Here is an 18,225-nt window from a genome sequence, read left to right as displayed (position 1 = left end):
GTGTGTGTGTGTGTGTGAACTTTCCAGCTGGTTGCGCCACACAAACGAGTACTTGATTGCTCGACAAGCGTTTTCATTTGCAAGTGGATTACACGTTGCAGTTATTTACACAAAATACTCGACACGATTCGGAGTGAGATACCTATCTCAGATGTATCATCATAACTGTGAACACGTGACCGATGCCGTCTTGCTGATCCTGCAGATAACCCCTAGTTGGGTGATATCGCTGACCACTCGTGGCATTTAGCGGACATGCTGTCTGGGCCTTTTCGCAAACCCCGATGACAAACGGATTTATTTGTCCACCCGCGAACTCCTTACTGTGCCGTCTGGTTATGACCGTTTTTCTGAGGATTTTTTCAGCCAGGTATGCACCCTCATCCTCACTTTGATAAAAATATCATTTTCCTATCCTTCGAAGGATTTGTGCACGTCGGACAGTACTACCATTATCATCTCTGCAAATTTATGTGCCCACATTAAGGGGAGCAACAATCATTAGAATATATATTTTCCGAACAAAGCGATTTTAACGCGCACCGGGCTCCGATAGCTTTGGCTTTCACGGACCGCCTATAATGTGGCTGATTATTCGTTGGCTTGAACTGTGAATACTCACCGTGTAGACGCTTCTTCCAATTAGGATCCACAACACCATGACAAGTATCTCCAAATTGTTACAAGAACAAACGTCAAAATCAATAATGGGCGTTTTGACTCGGCTGCACGCAAACACGAGCAGTTGTCATATGGACATGTGATCGGCACGGAACTGATTAGGAGGAGGTCAATCGGTCGGTATGTTGTGGACGGGTTAAAGTTCTTGGGTAAAAATCTTGGTGTCTGAGTTCCTTCACAGATTTCGTATGACATGAGTGTGTGGAAACCAAAACCATTAGGTAGATGAGAACAACAGGCTTAGAAGCCTTCGGGGTTTCTTGGTCATCACACCAAATGGCAGCATAGACCAGCGGTTTCGCATCAATTTTCAGCCAGCGCGGAAGAGCTCAACTGTCCGGCAGGTAAGCTGGTCCTCCTTGTGGTAGATACCTAATGACCTAGAATAGGCGGGAAGTAAAAAGAGTATTGGTTCCGTTATGCAGATTGTCGCACCTTTGACACACAGTGTTTTCTTCTGCAAATAAAACATTTTACACCACATGTGTCCTTTTGTTGCATATGTGCTCAGACCAAAAATCACCAAAACCTGCAATAATTTTTTCCGATTTGAATTGACTATTCTCCTTTCGAAATTTTTGGCGCACATTCGACCTTGAACTTGCTGGGCTTTGGCTTCAGAATTGGCTGCACATTCGTTTATTGAGAAATTAGGGACCGTATGCTTTTCATTCTTCACAGCATTTCAGAAAGCGTTAAATGAGCACATGAAGGACATCTGTGAGGTATTTGTGCGTCCATTCAGTAATCGAGGCAACAATTCCGTTTTGTGTTACGAATGGATGTACTACTATTGGCCTTCAAGACAATCGAAATGTCGAGGAATCCGAGGAAGCTAGTAATCTGAGCATGTTTTCGAATAAAAGCAGTACGCAAAGTACCGGTTTCCCTGTGTGGTTATGTCTTAGGAGACAGGAGAACCAGCTTGCGGTCACGCGTTATTATTTTGCACACGACAAAAGGTCTCAGAATTGGTTTACGATCGGCTGTTGGTTCAACGATGGTTAGCCGGACCCCGCTGAAGTATGGAACGCCGTCTTGTGGTGTGTGGCCGATGAATTCGGAAAGATCCTTACCCCTCAGGATATACATAAGCACCGCGGGAATCGTCGACATGCTCTTTTGTGATGGTGGAAACATAGCTGGGTTTTATTGTAGCAGATGATATGCCTTGGGTCCTGGCAAACCTTTGAGAGGCCGGAGGCGTACATGTGCTGCAGTCGGAAAGGTTACCTTAGACACTTATGTTTCTCCAGATGGCAGCAGATCGCGTTGTTTCGACACTTCTCGGATATGGTAAATGTCGACAAAACGCACGCGACAAGCCGTTTTGGCTGGGTTTTTTAAAGCATCTAATAATTGTCATTCAGATACTAGCTGTATGCCTTCCTGTTAACGAATGCTATGGGTAACGGGCGTCCGCAAAGTATGTCTTCGTGGAAAGCGAACAGTTCGCCCCTATGCGTAAACTGTTCTACCTGTGCAAAGAAATGATAAGCGAACTGTATCGAGTTAAATATTTTGTTATGGAAAAGTTTGTGGCGCTAATGCAGGCGACATGAGTCGTGTTCGCCTGGAAATTATTTGGTGCTACATTCATATTAGAAAAGATGTCGGGAAGCACGTATGAATCGCATAACATCCATGTATTTTTGGTCAAAGACACTCTTCAAACAGCCGGCATATATTCTACCGCATGGCCCGCTCAGACAATGCCGTACAGTGAGTGCTTCGTTTATCGTATTACGAGCTCACGAATTCCGGCAAGATCCGCAAATACTGCGCCGAACGCACCCGCGATTCGTGTCTTATCCTACGGCCCACTGGTTGTATATCCCGCAAAAATGCACCGCACACGCACAATACGGGATGACTCACTTTGCTATTGTGACCAACAAGCGTCTGGAGAATGCCAATAGTCACCTTAACAACCGGGTGCACCAATCCGACACACTGGAGCAAGCCAAGCACAAGGTCTCCCGGAACGCCGAGTGGCCCATGCGGGAATTTGAGATGCGCACGCCGTAGCAATCAGTGTGACCAACAAGAAATCCTGGAAGTATGTCAATGACCAACTATAGACTTTCCGTAGTTTTGCGAAACATGAGGCCGCTACTGTCAAGGATGCACTATCATAGTGTTCGAAACAACCACGTGAGGTTAGCCGACGTTTGCTAACTTGTAGTTCATGGTGCGAAAACCCAGGTAGTCCCAGACGCCTGTGCTGGAGAGTGCACATGCCCTCCCTACCGAGCGATGTGGCTGCCCTGCATCGTCGACTAGGCTGTAATGTGGAAGTGTATTTGTTCCGTTGTTCCAACCTGGGGAGGGATAGACTGAGACGGCAACAGGATCATATGTGGTTATTCGGAACTTGCTGAGCCCAGCCAACACTGTGGTGGTGTGCCCGAATTTAAACACAATTACGTTCTATAATGATGCTGTTGAAGGATAGCGTAATAGGTGGGAAGAACTGTGTATGAAGTGAAAAGCAAAGACCGCACCAAGATCCATCTAGAAGAATCTGTCGCGGAACTTCACACCAGAACTGGCGAACACAGGTAAAGAATGAGCAAACCACCAATAAATCCATGGGTTGGATTTCGGCTATCCGTGCACACGCACTGCAAAATTGAGGTGAAATTGTAAGGAGATTTAAAATGGATTTATACCACACCGCCTTCTGGCCGAGCAGCCAGAAATTACTGACCAATACAGCATGAAAAATAGGGGAAGCGCACAGCTGGCCCACACATGAGAAATGGTGTTTGATGAACCGATTTGACATGTGACGCTCCATGGTTTTCGATAAAGCCGAATCATTCACGGACTTGGTAGAATAGGACCGAGCACATGCGGTCACCCATTACTAAGTCAGCCTTAGGTTGGGAAAAGATTCCTGAATGGGATCTGAGCGACTGGTTCTCCTTTCGACGAAGCCCACAGCCTAGTCACTTCGCCAGACGAAGCCTTTCAGTCACTTATGAAAATGTGTTCATCAGTAAGCCTATCGCGTCTTTCACGAGCTTCCTTGGAAATCAAATGCTTGAGCGAACAGCCAATCCACAACCTTTACTGCATTGGTGGGGTTAGGATATGCTTAGTGATTTACAAGCACGAACGTTCATAATTGACGTCCGAAGCACGAGCTCTAACTGAATGGTCGTCATGACCAAACACATTCTTAGCTGATGTGGTCACTGAAAATGCGATTTTGAGGTGACTGCGTACTAAACAATCAATAATCTACCAGGAACCATGTCTCACCGTCCTGACAGAACCCAAACTCCCCGCTTACTGTCGACCGGAATGTCTGTGCAATCAAATCATTCCGGATAATGAAAGCAGAGTTAATCGATTGCGATCGGAACCATTTCTTACAGACCCTTTTACTCGGGATCGTTTCAGCCTTTGAGTTCAATTTGCGCGATCAAATTCCTTTGGAATCGTTCTCCCTCATTAGCCTCATTAGTATTATCCTACCGCTTGTGTTATTCGAGACGAGAGCTGGTTTGATTTCATGGCACAATACCGTGAACTCTTGAGTTAATCAAAGTTTGTTGAGCGGGTTGATACTATTGAGAGAATTTCCACTACAAACCAGATTAACATTTCGTATGAGAATGTAAAATACAAAGTGGTTATGAAGTCTATTGGTTGAGTGGAATGAGCAAATGTCTGGGAAAACAGACCAGTGTCCTTTCTGTCTTGATTCCGTCGGCGATTGAGGAACGAATCGGTGTGGAATGTAATTAGAGACTAATGCCAAATAGGTAGTTTCGTCATTTCTGACAGAACATGATGGGAGTAATTCATTTTTGATTAGTTCAATAGCTTCGATTCCCTTCAGCGTTCGGCAATATCCTGTCCCTCGGCGTGCTCTATTTTAAAGACTCCATTTCCCTTATTCCCCATCTGGGTGATGTGCAACTAAACTTGGTACGCGAAATAACTTTTGGCAGTACCAGCCAGTCAACTCAGTGATGACAGGACTCTTCTTGAAATGTGATACCAAAAGGATTCCTCTTGCTACCGCAGCATCGTTTTGCGTTTATTTTGCAATAAAGGGGACAGTTTCACAAGGTTGGCGAATAACGAACCGGTAATGATCATGAACCGCCCAGTAATTTTTCTGGCCCCGTCCGTGGGTGTTCAAACCTGTTCGTCGGGACCTATTCGCAATGAGTAGAATGTAAGCCTAGTTCACGGTTAATGTCACTGGAGCCCGACTAATGCAACTACGTGTTGCTGGATTTGTTCATTTCGTACACAACCGATCTGACTGCTGTGCGGCGGATGACTAGAAGACCAACCAGGAACGACATACAAATTCACACCAGGACAGTCATTCGACTACCACATCCCCGCAAATTCCTCCTCGGCAATGCCTTATAGCCCACCGTGATAAGTGCATTCCCGAATACGAATACACCTTATTGCCTCGACCATGGCGAGCAATTATGATTCGATGCCTTGGTCACTGTCAGTGATATCTTAGTTCATTGGTAGCTGGTTAGAACAGTCGATCGTGCAATCATGTATTCAGACTACACGACCGGTTGGTCCACAGCAGTGATTCAGAAAACATGAAACAGAAAACAAGCAGGTGTATTGGTTACTCAGATGATTTTACACAATCCTGCAGGTAGTCCATTCAGCTTCTGTTCTACTCTTCATCTCATGCTCCCACTAGATTCCTCCCTTGTTGTAATCCCCTGACACGGCTAATGTTTCACTTCCGACAAACTGTCCCGTGTGGTACCTCAACATGTGTTCACTCAAGGAATGCTTATGTTTATATGCTCTGTGACAAACTTGATATTTGATATTTGAGGGGGAAACCTCGCCATAATACCCGCAGTTTATGGCGGATTTTCTGAGAAAGAATTGAGGTCATGTGGCTGTAGGTCATAGCTTTACTGAAGGCCGCCCTCTTTGGATATGCTGACTGGTTTGGATGAATTAGTTGCACTCGCTTATTAGATGTCATATCGTTATATCATCTTGTTGGGATAAATGTGAGCAATAATAATGTCAGCCATGGTTCCAGCCCTAAGTGGAAGTCTTGCTTGGGCCGTTCGAAACATTATCAAACTGACGCGATGTGCCTCACTTTATGCCAATGGAAGGCTTTGTGTACCTGAATACATTTGAATCCTATATTGAATGTGCAAGTTTCACAAATGTATTCTCCTTGTTGTTCCACTGAGCGTAGTGATAGTGCGTCACATGGTTTCAGAGGTTGTTTTCCACGGACGCAGTGTTTGGTTGAATGTATGACACTAGCCGAAATGTTAACGGTCTTACATGCTGCCAGACTGTTGACTACGATGCAGAACTTGAGGACCGAAAAGCTGCAGGACTTCATAGGAGAGTTAGTTCGAGGCAGAAGTATTCAGAGCTGTCAAACTCGATCACAACCCTTGAGTAGGCATCTCAGTTGGGGCACTCATAATGAATATGTACGTCTACAGGAACGACCGTTTCCTACTGCGTTCGTGGCTTAAGTATAGAGCATTTAACCATCAGGGGAATAACGGTGTAATCTGCTTCAAATTATTCTTGTTCGCTTTCACCATACGTGTCCCGTGTTATCATCAATAATTCAAGTTCAGTTTTTTTTTATATAAACACATAAACAATATGGCATTATATGCAAAGTAGAAGAGGTCAAACGTTCGCCACGATGAACTTTTCGTGTCTTTGAAACGCAGTGGTCAACAATAACAAACAATGAACTCCTACCGGTTCACCGGGGTTGATATTCCCAACGTCTCCAAAACATGCCAGGCATGTGGAGTTACTCTTTCGTCAAAATATCGCACGTGTGTACGAACGCCGCTGTTACACAACAACCTGAAAAGAACTGCGAATCCGGCCTTCCAGATGTGCAGGCTTTCCAAATGCCACACATAGGTCTGTGATCATCCAGCCCTCAGACGGGTACTGATCAGGTGATCATCCAGCCCTCAGACGGGTACTGACACCGAAACAGATCCACCCCAATTACATTTGCGAGGGTACCTGATGCAAACACATTGAATCCAATGTCTGCAAGCAATTATTCAAGTAAATTACAATCCGAATGGGTTAAACAAAAATTTAATCGCGACCCACACGTTACCGTCCACATCAAGGCTTTCATAACATGCGTATCGAAATGAAAGCACACAGCTAACTGATTTCCAGTGCTCATGACGTGACCCGGAAAATAAACAATGGAATAGACTTGCGCTTAGAAGTTCGCTAAATCCTCCTCTGAAAAATTACCCAAACTGGAGTGCAACGACGAGTAGTTCTCGATAATCGATACTGGTCCAAGCTGTATAGTTCTTCTACAGGGGAAAGGAAAAGGGCCTTCGCTGAGGTGTTATTTATTGTAAAACACCAACCGAGCCGTTGCAGATGATTGGACAGGGAAGCAAACCTCTCATATGCATTTAGTTTATAAAAACTGTGTATCCGCCTTCTTTCCGAACGCGTTTTCCTAAACTTTCCTGGATACTCATTGACTATCACTCAAATGTAAACGAATGCTACAAATCAATTCCACAAATTCCCCAATAAACCTCACTTTTCAATGAGCGTGAAGTGAATTTACGAGAAAACCACATAATACTCGCATGCCTCTTCAGTAGTATCCACCGGTACACAGGTATCGTGGCGGATTTTGTCAAAGAAGAAAAGACCATGAATTCTGCCTTTTGCGGACAGCGACACTCAGCCTTAGCGACCCAGAGTGCCTCACTAGTTCTCAGTTCTCCTGCTTGTGTAACAACTTGGTGGATCATGGTGATTTTAAGAAATTTGGCCAAATTAAATGCCACAGCGGGATACACATCAATGTGCCCTTGGTCCCTAAGATCACGCCTTATTGCGCCGAAGACTGCCCTCCTATATTCACCTGTGTGTAAACACGCTACACAATACTCCAACTACTTCAAAGAAACAAAAACCGATTGTTGAATGGTTGGACCAAAGGCTTCCAGCAGAATCCACTGAATCAGACGCATGATCACCGGGGATCATTTGTACGACTAGAAAGTTTAATTTTTCATCCATCGACGGACGATACCTGAGTGATCAAGCACCCCGGAAATAACAAGAGCAACTCGAGGACTGCTCCAAAGAAGTTGACCTATATCAGACTGGTCGCACAGGTACGCGGGTCCCAAGAAAATTCAATCTATGTTATTTGTTTAGCGTGAGACTCTGAGACCGGGTGCACCTGCATAGGTATTACTCATGAAAATTTGCCTCGGCATGAAATACCAACTGATGGGGAAAGCGAATAAAAGTATGGTTTTATGTCCCTTTAATCTGAGGGAAATTTCTTGACCAACTGTTTTTGAACGGATAACCGAAAATGTTAATTTTTAACTAAGTGCACAAGCAATTGTCCTTCCTGCATCTGCACTTCTAAACCAGAATCAGTTAACACGTATGACATTCATACTCTGGGGGTCTATCTTGAAGTCGGTATTTGGCATCATGTGATAGCCGCAAGGAAGAAATCGATTATTGCATCATACGGCGGTTTTCTTCAACAATTCACCCCCGACAAAGTGTCCCTGAGGACGCGAACATTTTGTAGAGACTTGATGAACTCAAGATTATGAGCAAGAATACAGGTGGACTCGACCTCGACCACAGTACATGACGCATGAGTGTTGCGAAATTAAAAATCACTGTCTACCAGAAATCAACATGCCTCAACGAAGTCGATATTCAGTGACCTCGACCAGGGTATTGGTTTCGTTGTCGAAACCTGATAAGGGATGGACTGGCACAGCAAACTTTCTAGACAAACACGACTTCCTCTGGTTATTTGGGAGGTGGTACGTCAAGCTAACAGTAGAATGGTGTGCCAGAATGCGGGACCGTTACACTCAGTATTGATGCCATTGAAGCGTGGCCTACCGGATAGAAGTGACTAAGCAGTGTGTATGATACTAGACTACACTAAGATTCACTTAGAAAACATGGTCAAGGAACCAGACACCAGAATTGGTGAACGTGGACGAAGAATAGGCAAACTATCAATCAATGCGTAGGTCGACCATTGGCGCACACGCAGCACAAAGGAGATGCAACTGATCTCGGGAGTGCGGTAGATTTAAGATAGCAACAGACGATTTGCACTACACGGCCGAGGTTGTTGAGGATTGCTAAAAGTTCCAGCGTGAATAGAGTGGACATTCGCTCATCCACATAGTCTGACAATATTTGTAAGCGACACTCAAAAGGGATCTTCACGTGAACAGAACCGAAACGACTACTGCCCGGAAACAACTCATGTGAATTTCCACCTAAACCATCGGTATTAAAACTTGTCAAACTAAATTCCTTATTCGACTCAAAATACGCATTCAGTCTGCTAGCTTCGTGAACGGGAAGTCGGCGGCCACTGGTGCTCCGTCTGACAAAACTCCCAGGCTAATCACTTGATCCGCTAAAGCCTTTCTGTGACCGGCGAAAATTTGTTCAGTAGTAAGCCTTTCCGGAAATCAGATGCTTGCGCTGATAGCTAGCTAACTAAAAGAATATACAAACTTGATTGAATCGTTTGGCGTTAGATTATGCTTAGTTGATTACAAGCGAGATCCTCTGAGAGGGACGTCCGAAGCACAAGCTCGAAATTGCGGGATCTGTGGCGGTATATATTTATCGACTGCAGTCTGTTCGTATCCCAGCGGACTCTTATCTAACGTGGAGGCTGGATATGCGGTTGAAAGTTGACTGCGCGCTGGGCAATCTGCACTCTACCTGTAACCGCGTCTCACCTGTACGATGGAAGGTAAAATCTCCGGTTATTGTGGAACGCAATGTTTACACTATCAAATCAGTCGACTGAATGAGAATGAAGTGAATCGATTTTGATCGAAATGGGATCCTACAGACTCGTTTACTTGGATCCGTCGGAATACAATTCTGGTCACAACCCGGCATAATGTTCACAGTTAATTTGAACGTTCAAATTCCTTTTGAAAATTTCTCTCTCGGCTATTAGCCGCTGTGGTGTGAATCGCAGACCGCGTCTTGAAACTTCCACATTCTCCAGATCTATTCTATGTCCCGTGTCCAAGGGATGTACCATCATCGCTAAGTCTTTGACCAGCGTTCGGTACTCTTCTGCATTCCTTGGTGGTTCGCTTATCCTTCTTTTATGCTCACCAATTCTGGTGTGCAATTTCCTGGCAGTTTGTCCTATGTAAACCTTAGCCCAATCGTTGCAGTTAATTTTATACACGCAATCCCTAGTCTTTTCAATCGGCAAGGGATCTTTCAATTGCGTTTTTCCCTTCTGAAAAGCCGCTCGAATGTTGGCTAAGTTTAAGTCTTCGGATAACCTCCGCTGTTTCTGCTTTATATGGAACGACTGTTGTGCCAATCCATCCCTTACTAAGTCTATATACTGGAGCCAATATCTTTCTTAGTTGACGCTTAATCAAACCCACTGAGTATCCTATTTCTTGAGGTTTGTTGGCAATCTCGATCTGAGCTGCCGTTCGGTCGATCTCTTCTGTGCACAGCGATCCGACTCGACGAAATACCAACGAGACACTACTGGCGTACACGGACCTTGAGTGTGCTGATAAATAGCTTAAGACGGTTCCTGTGTCTGTTGGTTTCTGGTAGATAGTTGTTTTCAATTTCCCACCAAACTTATGTGTTACACATCCAGAAAGGGTAATATGCCCGAGGTGGACTCTATTTACATGCTAAACTTAATGTGTGGGTTTAAACTATTGAGATAGTCGTGGAAGCTGTTCACGTTATCTCGTTTGATTACAACAAACGTGTCGTCAACATAACGCCAAACACAAGTTTCCCTTGACTGCGCACAGTTTGAGGTGCCGTGGTGGACACTCTGCCCCAAGAGAAGAAGAGAAACCTAACGGCGATGGTGACAAATGGAAGGAGGGTGTAAATTGAAGAGTGGACCAAATGTTGAATTGAATTCCCCCAGAAACGACTCGATTCACATGGCTAATATGTAGACGAGCAATACAACTTCACTCTACTTCACACTTTCTCAACTGATACTCTGACCCAGAGTTGTTAATGTGAACATTCCAGATGGTCGCGCCATACAAATTTTCGATAGCTCGACCAGCACCTACATTTTCAAGCTGATGTGCCGGTCCATACAGAATGTTGGTGGCTCGGGTGTGCTGCTTGGTTGCTTTTGTGTCCTCTGAGCATGGCAGTTGCATCGCAAACATGAATCACCAATCACGATAACATTGTCAGTGTGGGGTTGAGGAAGTAATTTTCTGGCTGTAGGGCAGTGGAACACATTGGACTCAGGAGCATGTAACTCGGTCACAGAATGAGGGGACACAATCCACTTGAGTTGTCTTCGGGAACTAGAAGAGCGATAATCCACACGATCGTATAGCGCCTAACAGACACGACGAAAAGTTTGGGCCCGGCCAGCGTCGCTCCTCTAGCTCCTCTTCCATCCCCCGTCCACACAGCCACATATCCAATGCTGAGCGTACAGTCACAGCGTGCTGACGAATAGACAGTACAGTCTGTCATTCGGCTTTACTTTGACATGCACCGTGTCTCGCGCATTCCGGACAGCTTTGGATGACCTCGTATCGAATACGTGTCAGCTTTTGTCATCTCATTCAGCAGTCAATAACTCTCATAGATATAAAACACCCTTCTTCCGCTGCGAAGTGCCAGGAAAAAACGGTTTTAAATTCTGCCTTCAGATGTAAAACATTTCATCAGATTATAATATAATTGACAGATTACTGGCTGAGGCCATTCTGACCGGTTTCGTTGAATGAAAAACCTCGCAGTTTATTCAGGAAGTTGTTAGATTACCAATATTTGGTATTTAGTGGGCATTCGGTCACGTATAGAATCTCGATGCCGCCTGATTCCATCAAAGTATGATTTTCTGAAGCACGTGCCTGGTAAATTATGGAACTGAATTCATTATCCAAGTACAGTGCATTAAAATTCATTGGCCAACATAAATGAAATTACCGCCAAGATATATGATAACGGGATCCTACGCGGACTGTTGCTTGAGGACCGTTAGACTAACCGTTTGTGAGTAACGTCGACCACAGTGCTCGTAACGAAAGCAGTCAGCTACTCTGTGACAACCGAATAGAAAGCGTGTCTCCCTCAAACGTAGTTTAGTGAATATCGCAAAATTTTAAGCGCATTCTAAATGCCCAAGATTGTTGGATGAAAGACATGTCATCGCGGTTCGACAATGCGTATTTTTGTGTTTAGCTGAAGCAATGTGGTCTCACATTTCAGTGTTGTAACTGGTCAACTTCACGATGAGAATTTCAAAACTATGGCTGCCTGGAGAGTCTTCAGAGTATGTTGGCAAGTGAGTTGTTCCTAAACTGTGTGCAAGGACGATTTGGTGTACTTCCAGTAGACGAAACGATCTGAATGCATGCGTGCGCGACCGAAAGGGGATTTAGTTGGTCCACTCGATGTATACACGTCGAGTTGAGAGAAGCCACATGCATCCAATCTGTTGAAGACGCCTGTAACCAAGGTACTGTTCCTGACGCAGATCGACTCCGATCCATGCTCAGTGAATTGCGATGCGCGATGAATTGTGCCATCAAACCAAGTCGCATAAGGCAGGTTCTCCAAATCGAAACTCCTTATCAGGATGAAATCACCATACCTCGTTATGTTGAAAGACAGGCTTAGAATTTTCGAACCCGTTATTGAAATCATTGTCCATTGTCAGTATCCAATTTTGATTGGGGTGTAGCCTAACACCTTATTTGTCCCTCCAAAAGAATCTTTGCAACAGATGTGCAGTTGTATTCTGGTTACATGTATTTTCACGAAGAGTTACGTAATCTCTTCTAGGTGTGCGCTGACTGCTCGATTGTCAGTTATGTGGGCTGAACCACGGTGTAGCAAGAATCAGTAAAGTGGATAGACTTTTACGGGTGTTTGCTTCTCGCATCTTGCAAACTGAGTGAGCAATGACAACATTGATTCGCATTTCTGAAGACGATGTATGGACTACTTCAAAGGGTGGAGGGAGGAATTTTCACAATTTGCATTCAGATGAATTCCACTTCGAAGGTTTCTATTTCATCATCTCGCCCCTTGTTTATCGGGTAAGATTTGGTGGTATTGTCGGCGGAGATTGGTCGAACGGTGGTCGTACCGCCGAACTGTAATGCAGCAGTGGGAGATCCCATTTGATTCGTGCAACAAAATTCCGTTCAGTTGGTTTGAGATATTACGTGCGAACGTTCGAACTAGAGACATACACGAGGCACCTCGTTTTGTTTCACACACCCATTCTTACACTGTTGTAAAGAATCTGTAGTGTCTGTAATCCGTTACCACATCTGTTTGCCATTTTTCCTGAACTTAAACTACATTTTGTGACTGTTGTACATATTTTATCAAGACGTTTGTTTGATTATACCAAGTAATACAATACACAAGTTTTCGGCGCGACTTTCTGACTTCTTGCTGAGTTAGTGAATTTACACTCCGTTGGACTGTTTGCTGACTGCTAAACCAGTGGGACTAGTTCTCTGTGTTTTTGTGAGCTGGTGAACGCCACCATAACTCCCGGTGACATTTTTTTAGCTGTGGATAACTTTCCTATCCTGTAATATACTACTCACACGTGAATCATCTGTGGAAAATTTCCACAAGTGGATATTTCCTTCACAGACGGTTACTGCATTGGAATCGATGTAGTGTGCTATTGGATCTACGCATTCGTGAGTCCATTTCGATTGCTTATTCCTTTCTCATTGTGATTTTGTTACTTTGCTCGTTTATTTGACCCAACACGCTAATGAGGTCCTAAGTCCACTACAAACCAACCGGGCGATTTATTTGATATCCCGAACGTGGGATTCGGTGGAACACTGAGTGACAATAAAATCACAAAGTATAGACGTTGTAAGATTATCTCACTACTTTTTTCATCCTTACTGATTATGTACTGAAGGATAGGACCAGTCGCATATCGGGAAAGAAATAAAACCTGACTGAAAGGATTGCACACCCAAAACTGGCCTGCAGCAACAGGATCTGTAACACAGACTCTGTCCTGTAAGTGAAGCTAATCTATGCTAAAAAGCCAAGACACTCTCTACAACTGTTTCTTCCCTATTGGGAACCATTAGAGGTGCATATCTCACAAAATTCCCAAAATAACTCTTCTATGGCTAGCTGGAGAACATGATTTCGGATTTGGGACAGCTTAAAGCAAGTTTGAAAAAACGGTAGCTTTCACTTTAGGCAGGACCTGTTGTTTGACAGACCGGTATGAAGAGCGGCTTTCAAACGGGGCGGAACGTGTTGTTATGCTAGGAAATAAGTGAGTCATTCGAAGCCGGGGGAATGCAACCCCAGCCGTGTAAAATTATGAAGCGTGTAGACGCATATGCATATGTTGTTGTTTAACAGCATACACAGTGGTCTACCTGATAAACGTGGCCTCCTGGACATGAAGTTTTTTTTCTCATTTTCGATTGACTACACATCCAAGGATGATAACATCTTATCGACTTTACTGTTCCTTACATGAATGTCTACGTCTCTGTGAAAGCGCTGCCACGTTTCAAGGTCCACAATCTGATCCCCACTTTGTTAGCCAACTTCTAAAAACTCAGAGCAGGTAACAACAGGTCCGATAAAAATATTCATTGAGAGTTTTTTCAACTTACTCAACATAGAAATCTAGGCACAGTAATTGTGTAAAACAAGTCGCAACATTAGAAATCTCATGTCTTAGTCATGACCTCATTAAAGACTGCTTTTGACGATATGTGGAATTTGCCCATGATGCATGAGACGGGAACTGCATCTTTATCGAAAGCTTTTCCCCGTATATGGTGATCTAGCACCGAAGTGGCACAAATCTACTCTCACAAAGTACTCAAGAGAGAAAATACTGAAACCGGAACGAGAGACTTTTTGGCTTATTACATGTAACTATATTGACTAACAGGTAATATAAGTAGAACATAAGGGCTGACGGAAACTCGGGGACTGTGCCTACCTGATGAGACCCAAAAAGGGCGAAACCGGTCGTGGGTTGTCGAAAAGATTTCAGCAACCTTGTTAGTAGTTTCGTTTACGACAAAAGATCATTTAGGACGCTGAGAGGCACCAGACAGCCAAAGTTGCCTTGCGAGGCCAAGAGTCATGGTAACAGGCAGCAACGTGTTTGAGTAAGTGGAACGGGTAGCATCAGTTTGTGGTTAGTATTAAAGTTGCGTTGCTGTGTGTGATCTTGGGTGCAGGCCTGAGAAACGACAGAGGGTACTGTTCACACAATGAGATAGCCATTAGTGAGCGAGCAAAATGAAACCTCGTCCCCTAATTGGAGCCAATCAATGATGAAAAGCCAAGAAGCACTCACCGTTTTGTCCTCATTTGAAATCATCAGTCGTGCAGTTCGAGAATCTCCGAATCTCCGCGAAATACACACTACTGCTGAATCCTAACATGGATGGAACATTTGTACAGTTCATTTGTACATTTGTACAGCATAGATTGGCTTCACTGACAGGATGAAACAACCAATAGAAATTAGAAACTCTCAAAACTCCTCGCATTCCCAAAGAAGCGGGACTGTTATGCACGTTTGTCACCCTGTTCGGTCTGCAAGTAATTGCAAAAACTTTCTGGAACATACACTGAAATATGCCATATTGCATAGATTATGTTTGGAGGATCCGCACCTACAACAATTTTATCTCCTGTGGTAAAGCTTCACTTACTTTGCGGATCAAAACTTGGATGAAACCACACTTTTCAGTCCTGGTAGGGATTACCTTCTAAGAATATCTGAACAGAAATGTGCACAGAGTACGTTTCGATTCACGTTTCCCACAAAGAAACGTTTACCTGAATGGTGATGTTTCATCACGCGGACTTATCTTGCTCTTTCTTTGTGACAAGACATATTAGATATGTTTAAACTTACGATGGCGTTGGTATCGACAGAAACACACTACAACACTGATCAAAGTTACGAATTTCCGTCTTGACAAATTTGCGTTTGTCCGTACATTATCGACCAACCGCAGATTATTGCCTTGTCGATCAGTAGATGTACGCAATGAGCGGCGTTCAAGAAGAGATTAGCGTCGCTGTTTTAGATCACGTAGAAATTACTGCCAATCAAAACAGCTCCCTTTAGGGACTGATTTACACTCATTCGACAAGCGATTATTTGTCTACGCACTGAAAAATCAATCCTGATATATAGGTGCAGATGGAATGTTAGTGGGTTGTGCAGAAGTTCCACTAGAGTTATACCTCAGTTACGAAATTGGAGAGGTGTGGGATCTGGGAGAAAAAGACTTCAAATAAGGTACAATTTCTGGTGGAGCATCACGACGGCTTAGTAGAAAGTTGAATATACTCAAAACTAACTAAATAGTGATAATTCAAATTCATTAGGCAATGAAAATCAACCATATTATTAGAATTTTCAAACGAACGATGCCAGTTACTGAGAGGCATTTTGGTGCCCCACAAAGTAAAATCCTTCTGGACGAGTAAGGTATTTATTGGCGCGTGAGGGCACTTGAAGACAAACGTCGCTGATAAGCCCTAGACAAGTTAGATCACTCTGTACACCATTATAGACTTTATTCTTAGCGATGGCAGTAACAACTTAATTTTCCGTCTGGTGCACTTGGGGCTATTGCCCGGCGACTTCAACGGATATCTCATCGCCCTAATCTCAAAATTTCCGCCTCACCAAACGACTTTCTATTTGTCAATCTGATGTTGTTGAACTTGATAATTATTACATACGACCTAGTATCTGGTCAAGTAACAAAAATGAAGAATTCTGATAAGCAATACGAAACCATGGGCAGTCCATAGTGAAAAGCATTTATGTGCTGATTACAAAGTGAGGATCGCCGGTGCCCGCTAGGCCGTTCTCAGACTAATCAAACCTGGTTGAGTGTGTGTGTTGGAACCTGAAAAGCTGGACGGTCAAATAGAAGCTTCTTAGTCCCTTCTTGCAGCCTTGGAACTCAAATCGACTGCTTTTAGAGTACCAAATATAACAGAATGAAGCCAAAACAGTGATCATTCAGGAAAAGTGCTGATCCAGATGAGGGTTGGACTGAGCTTTGGCGGAGAAACATTCCCATGCTGTTTTTCACTCTTCGCAAAGAAACAGGCCTCTGTTTTTTCGTTTTCATTAAATTCCTTGAAGTTCAGTTTTACTTGGTTGCATCGGAATCTGAGCAATCTATATCAACGACTTCCAGATCTCCCTCTCTGATGCAGACCGATGTCGACTGTCTTCGATCGTGAACAGTTGCGACGCATCGATAACGCAGCTGTACAAGAAACCACATGTTGCACAGGTAACTGCAATGTAAATGTTGGCCCACTGGCCTCATAATCGTAAGGTTTGTAGTTGATTGTCCGCATACAGGAGGTTGGAATGGATGTAAAAACAATTATTTTCCGGAAATCTGATAAATCAAGTGGCGCATCGGTCTTTGCAACACCTACAGGATGCTGCTGTAGATTTCAGTAGCTGGAAGTCAACTGCGGATTTGCATGTATCACCGTAACAATTGGAAGAAACAGTTTTATCTGACAAAGACAGTGGATTTGTGGGAAAGGCGAAGAGAAGAGTTATGACCACCAATCAGAATTGAGTCAAGTCAAGCCAGATCAAGTATAGTCAAGCAAAGTCAAGCGAAATCTTGCGTAATATGATTTGCTGCCCATTCAACTAACAATATCCTCCATAAAGGTGACGAAAGATAACCGACAGGAGCACTCAGGAGTATGCAGCAAGTGTCGAAAGCTTTTTGACTGTGATGATCCTCCAGACGACACTGCACTTGTAGCATTAAGTAAGCGCAGGCAGAAAGGGGCAGATTACTGGTTAGTTTTAATTACAGTGGTTTTTTTGGACTTTTATCTTTGGACTTACCAGAAATTGACGGCATTGTGAGATCCTGCCTTATAAGTGAGGCTGATCTATCTTGGGAATCCACGATGAACTATATGGCTGTTTTCTTCTCACCCAGATTCACCAGCACAGTGTACCTCACGAAGGTGCAGGAATTTCTGAACCCATGACCTCCCGCTAGCGGTCTGAACACTTGGCTTTTTGATCACGAGCGGCTGATCAGCATTGTGAATAGCTCACACTTGGACGCGACATAATGCTACCCACCCTTTGGCCACAAAAACCGCATTAGGTGCTTAATTATCAACTGGTCCCTCCAGTGACAACTTTTCAAACGAAGGTGCTCCTCGTCCGACGGAATTACTATTCATCTGCGTTATCTACAGACTGATGGTAGCGCAAGGAAATTTTGGAATTTTTATTGGACCTTTCGTAATCTACGTGAAGTCGATCTGTGGGAAACAAGCTTAAAAGCATCTTACTTAAAGCATCTTATTAACAGTTTCGATTGCAAACGTTCAAGATAACGACAACTTCATCCGGGATGAGGAAAAACCAGGGCTAAAGTGTGAGGATACCTTTCGAAAGGTCTCAAATTATATGTGAAATAACAGACGATG

The 18,225-nt window shown here is 43.9% G+C and overlaps 1 protein-coding gene across 1 annotated transcript in view; it reads right to left on the bottom strand.

Moving 5' to 3' along the window:
• Window positions 1-17,642, bottom strand: part of T265_09646 (hypothetical protein) — a gene marked incomplete at both ends in the record, with an annotated part of 60,840 nt that extends 43,198 nt beyond the window's left edge. The window contains one exon of the mRNA XM_009175776.1: window positions 17,627-17,642. Within this exon, the coding sequence (XP_009174040.1) occupies window positions 17,627-17,642 (16 nt within the window). The remainder of the gene's footprint in view (window positions 1-17,626) is intronic.
• Window positions 17,643-18,225: the final 583 nt, after the last annotated feature.

Source organism: Opisthorchis viverrini (assembly GCF_000715545.1).
Source record: "Opisthorchis viverrini unplaced genomic scaffold opera_v5_291, whole genome shotgun sequence".
NCBI classification, from domain to species: domain Eukaryota; kingdom Metazoa; phylum Platyhelminthes; class Trematoda; order Opisthorchiida; family Opisthorchiidae; genus Opisthorchis; species Opisthorchis viverrini.
Note: the sequence above shows the minus strand (reverse complement) of the source record. Positions and strands in the feature narration are given on the sequence as shown.